The following is a 4,890-nucleotide window of genomic DNA, read 5'->3' on the forward strand; positions in this document are numbered from 1 at the left end:
GGTACGTAACAATCCTTCCCCCTCGAATTGTCCTTGTCCTCAAGGACCACCGGGATCCCATATCTTGATAGTAAAAGTTGTCGTCAATGAATCTGGAGTAGTTAATTCGAGATGCACGAATCCAATTGTAAAAATGGGCATCTCCTTGACGGAATTGATGAATAGTACATTCCTCTTCATCATCTTCTTCTTCTTCTTTCACTTCTTCTTTGTCTCCTTTTGCTTCTTTTTCATCTTCTTCTTTTTCTTCCTCAACTTAGCCAAACTCTTTTGGACACGTTGATAAATTCTAAGCATTTCATTAGAAATTGTCATCATGTCCCAAATAGATGAATGCATGGCTTCGATGATCTTAATATCCATACCCATAGTCATAGGATCGACCATGCTCTGATACGACATTTATGTACATGTGGAGAGGGAGAAAAAGTAGGAGATAGAGAGAAAATTAGAGAGATAAAATAGGGTTTGGCTAATTAGGAGGTGCCTGCCTCTTGGCTTTACGGACGAAGCCAGATGTCTGGCTAATTGGGAGGTAGCCACCTCTTCTCAAGATAAATCCAGAGAAATAATTTAGGATAATTTTTCATTCCCCTTTTCTATTCCATATTAGTTCCTATTAAATAGGATTAACAAGTAGTTGCAAACTCTGCTTCACGTATTCCCACACCATACACTCCACTACTTCCACTTCCATACTCATCTCTAACTTCTACTAACTTACCAACTTCAATTAACTACTTAACACTCCACCATGGCAATAACTCCTACCCACATACAAATACAATAATAATAATAATAAGGGCGAGTGGTAGCAGGACGTACGTATTGTAATCTTATTTTCACTTTCTTTTAATATTAGCCGTCCATTTAAGTTTAGATTAATCTAAACCATCTATTAGTATTTTATATTGTAACTGATTCCTAGTTTTTAGGGTGGAGAGATGACGGATGTGGTTACTTAACTTGTCTAATATTTTTTTATATAAATAAATAATGAAAATCCAATATAAGCGGACTCCTCCTTCAATTTTGTTAGGAAATCTCAATTCTCTCTCTCTCTCTCTCTTCTTGCTTTTTCTTCAACGTTGTTCCTTCTTTCTACAGCCGCCATCATCATCATCTCTCTCTCTCTTTTTCAAAATAGGATGAGATAAGAAAAAAATTAACATAACTATTTTCAGACACTGAACATATGAGAGACTTTGCCACACATATCCAAAAACCATGTTTACATATTAATCATCAAGGAATGGGATTTGGACAGTAAAGCTTGCATATATGGCAAAAGAAAAATTTGAATTTATAAAATAAACAAAGCTGTTGAATATCTAGGATTTTATTATTATTTATTGGGTAGATATTATTAACCTATGAGAATTTACCATGGATGCAAATCTTCATTGAAATTGGTAAACAAAACTTCAACTAGACTGGAGAGCGGTGAAAAAGAAAGAAGGAAGAAGGAACAACCTTGAAGAAGAAGCAAGGAGAGAGAGAAAGAGAGGATCAAGATTTCTAAGCGGAATGAAAGGAGGAGTCTACTTATATTGGGATTTTTATTATTTATTTATTTAAATATTAATAATATTAAACAGAGTTGTAACCGTTTACAACTCTGTTAGCAAGATTAACATATTTAACACGTGTCAATCATATCACTTACGTGAACATTCACCGAGCTCCGAACGTTCTGCATTCCTATTTTTCTGCACGTACCACGACCATTTTGCCCTACAATACAATACTAGTAATAGTAATAATAATAATAATATAATAATAAAAATAATAATTATTATTATAATGAGGAATTTAGGTACGTAACAGTTTGCATACCCAGCTATATTATCAATCATCTATTACACTTCCTTTCAGACCTACTTCCAAGTATTCCCCAAGTTTTCTGAGGGTCCCACACCTAGCCAAAGACCAATCAAAATGAACTGAAAAAATTCTAGACAGAATCAAACTGATCCTTATTGGATTAATTTTGGATTGAGATATGATAGGATCGGCTGAAAATTGGATTATGCCGAATCAACTGATAATCAAATCGAAGCCAGACCAAATGAAACCGATAAAAATAATTGATTATGATACTTTAACAAATAGGTGAATTGATTTTTTTTTCTCAATATTAGTGAGAATATTTTTTGTTGTAAGTGGAATGGTAACAAATCATGAATAGAGAAATTGATTTCTAAATCGTAATAATGCTTCCATTGATCTCCTTGTTCACTATACAAAATTAGTTTGATACTTAAATGAATGATTTGATAGTAGGGTTGCAGGTGAAAAAATTGGAATCAGAATGTCTGAGAGCCCTTTCACAGTCACAGGGGATGGTCCAGGAGGTGGCTTCCCGCCGGATAGGGGAAGGCAACTCCGGTTAACAGACTTTTGGAAGGCTCATCCTCCAATGGAGAAGGCGGTTTTGGATGGAGGAAAGGAGCCTTCTGCTGCTGCAAATAAATCCTTCGCCTCCATTGTTGGTTCTGATACCGAAGCTTCTGCAAAAGTGACCGTCTCAACTGATCAAATACCACACAAATCTTATGCGAATGTGGTAGGCTCAAACACACCGATGGTGGATGAACTGCCCGACCCTGTTCATGCAGGGAATTCGACCAAGGTGATCATTCCCCAGGAGGCTTACGAGGATAGATTACTAAAATATCGATTTGCCCTGATAGGCAGAATCAATTTTCGTTTTCTTTCCCTGGATGATGTTCGCAGAGAAGCCCGTGAATCTTGGAAATTGAAAGGTAAAGTGAAGATGATACCCATGGGTAAGGGCTTCACGATCTTCCAATTTGAGTCTGAGCATGACATGGCCCAGATGTGGAAGCGAAGCCCTGTGAAGATTGGAGGTCAACTCGTTCGGTTTCAAAGATGGCGTCCAGATTTTAGCATCCATGAAAAATTGATCAATAAGGTCCTGGTTTGGGTGCGATTTCCAGATCTTCCTCTGGAATATTGGCATGAAAAGGTATTATTGACAATGGCCAAGGCAGTAGGGAGGCCAGTTGGTCTCGATCAACGCACCAAGAGCGTTATATACGGAAATTATGCTCGTGTTCTAATGGAGATGGAAGTGGGGGTTCCAAGGCTGGAGGAAATCCAAGTGGAACGCAAACAGCCTGGGACTCAAATTTTGTTCTGGTTCAAGCAGCAGTTGATATACGAGGATTCATTGGGCAAATGCGGTTTCTGCAAAAAACTGGGGCACCAAGTTCACGCCTGCCGTGAAAAGAAGGCCTATGACGAGCGGCAGAATGCTCGAGCCAATGCAGAGATACCAGGGGCGGTGTATGAAGAAGACAGAGTCAACTTGGGAACGAGTAACTCACCGGTTTGCATCAACACTTCTTTGGAAAGAAGGGATCACGATCTTGTGATTTCAAATTCAAAACGTGTGAACACTGATGGAGTACTGGCGGGATCTTGTTTTCCTCTTAATTCTCTGCCTTAGTTACCAAATGTGGAAGAAGGTGAGATTTTAATTGATTTGATTTCTCCATCTCACAATTCAATTATTCCTATTTTGGAAAATCTGGAAACGGCTAAGGAGGGGGAGATTTTAAATAAGGAAGCTCATGATAGTGAGGAAATACAGTCTGAATCTTCTGATTCAGATAAGGAGGCGTTATTTTCTGATGATGAGGTGGGCCGGTCGGATGAGGAGTCTTCCTCTGAATCTGGGCAGGAATCAGACCGGGATATGGTTAAGGAAGGAGAACCGAACCAGTTGGGTTCAGTTTTAATCACTGGACCGTTGGAGCTTTAGCAGCAGGTGAGCAAGGCTATTGCATCCTCCACTCAGGGTGGGGTGAGGTCTTCTGCTCGTCACAAAAGGACAGGGGTGTCCCTAGGTAGTTCTCGAGGAGGTCTGACCGGCAGGGGGGTCGTGCAGTGATGAATAGGGAGTATACTGCCCCATTGCAGCTCCCTTTGAGCAGGAAGGAGATTGCTCGGATGGGAGTTCAAGTGGTTGACAAGGCAGCAGAGATGATTGAGAAAGGAATTGACGCAGGGGAGAAAAAGAAAAAGAAAAAGAAAGGTGGTGGTCAGACCTTGAGGTCGGACAAGTCTGATGGAACATCTTTTTAATTATGCGGATTTTCTATTGGAATATCCGAGGTGTTCGAAAGGCAGCGGCTTCTAGAGCGTTGCATATTTTTCTTCGTGATCACTCCCCTGATGTGGTGTGTATTGCAGAGCCCATGGTGGATTCTTTTTCTTTCCCTGCTCGTTTTTTTAATCGATTGGGATTCATGTCTGAATTTATCCATAACTCCCGTCTTGATAAAGTACCAAACCTCTGGGTAGTCTGGAAAAATTCTCTTGCGAGGCCTGTGGTGGTTCAGTCTTCAGAGCAGATGATTTCAGTTTCTATGCAATGGAATGGTTAGCAGGTTGTGGTTTCTGTGATTCATGCTTCGTGTTTCAGGGCAGAGCGTAGGAATCTTTGGGCGGAGATGGGCATTGTGGCTGCCCTGTCCTGTCCATGGGTTGTTTTGGGGGACTTTAATGCCACATTATATTCCCATGAGAAGAGGGGTCCTGGTAGATTCAATGTGGGTTCCGCGGCAGAGTTCCAGGCCGTGGTGGATGCTTGTGATTTGATTAGCTCTCCTTCCCAAGGATCCAATTTTACCTGGACAAACAATAGATGTAGAGGACATGTAGCGGCAAGGCTTGACATAAGTTTTTTCAATGCTCAATGGTTGGACGTTTTTGGTGATTGTGGTCAGAAGGTGCTCCATAGATCAATTTCAGATCATGCTCCAATCCTTTTTTCCTCAGCAGCGATTCCTAAGCCTCGAAATGCCCCTTTCAGACTTCATCGTTTTTGGATGAAAGAGGAATCCTTTGTGGACCTGGTGAGGG

General features: G+C 40.5%; 2 protein-coding genes across 2 annotated transcripts in view; both read left to right on the forward strand.

The window, feature by feature from the left end:
* Positions 1-2,311: 2,311 nt before the first annotated feature.
* LOC122067035 lies at positions 2,312-3,787 on the forward strand. The gene is made up of 2 exons (XM_042630884.1): positions 2,312-3,430; positions 3,569-3,787. Exons 1-2 carry the CDS (start codon positions 2,312-2,314, stop codon positions 3,785-3,787), a joined length of 1,338 nt encoding a protein of 445 aa, XP_042486818.1.
* A 128-nt stretch (positions 3,788-3,915) lies between these two features.
* LOC122067036 overlaps positions 3,916-4,890 on the forward strand; it is a 3,707-nt gene continuing 2,732 nt past the window's right edge. Inside the window, exons 1-2 of the mRNA XM_042630885.1 lie at positions 3,916-4,079; positions 4,451-4,883. Of these exons, the coding sequence (XP_042486819.1) occupies positions 3,916-4,079; positions 4,451-4,883 (597 nt within the window). The remainder of the gene's footprint in view (positions 4,080-4,450; positions 4,884-4,890) is intronic.

Source organism: Macadamia integrifolia, unplaced genomic scaffold (genome assembly GCF_013358625.1).
Source record: "Macadamia integrifolia cultivar HAES 741 unplaced genomic scaffold, SCU_Mint_v3 scaffold2681, whole genome shotgun sequence".
In the NCBI taxonomy this organism is placed as follows: domain Eukaryota; kingdom Viridiplantae; phylum Streptophyta; class Magnoliopsida; order Proteales; family Proteaceae; genus Macadamia; species Macadamia integrifolia.

What these genes read in the sequence shown, in the direction of transcription:
- LOC122067035 (XM_042630884.1), top strand. Translation starts at nt 2,312, where the DNA reads ATGTCTGAGAGCCCTTTCACAGTCACAGGGGATGGTCCAGGAGGTGGC. An exon ending in AACGTGTGAACACTGATGGA is followed by an intron (nt 3,431 to 3,568) that starts GTACTGGCGGGA and finishes GAAACGGCTAAG; the next exon opens with GAGGGGGAGATTTTAAATAA.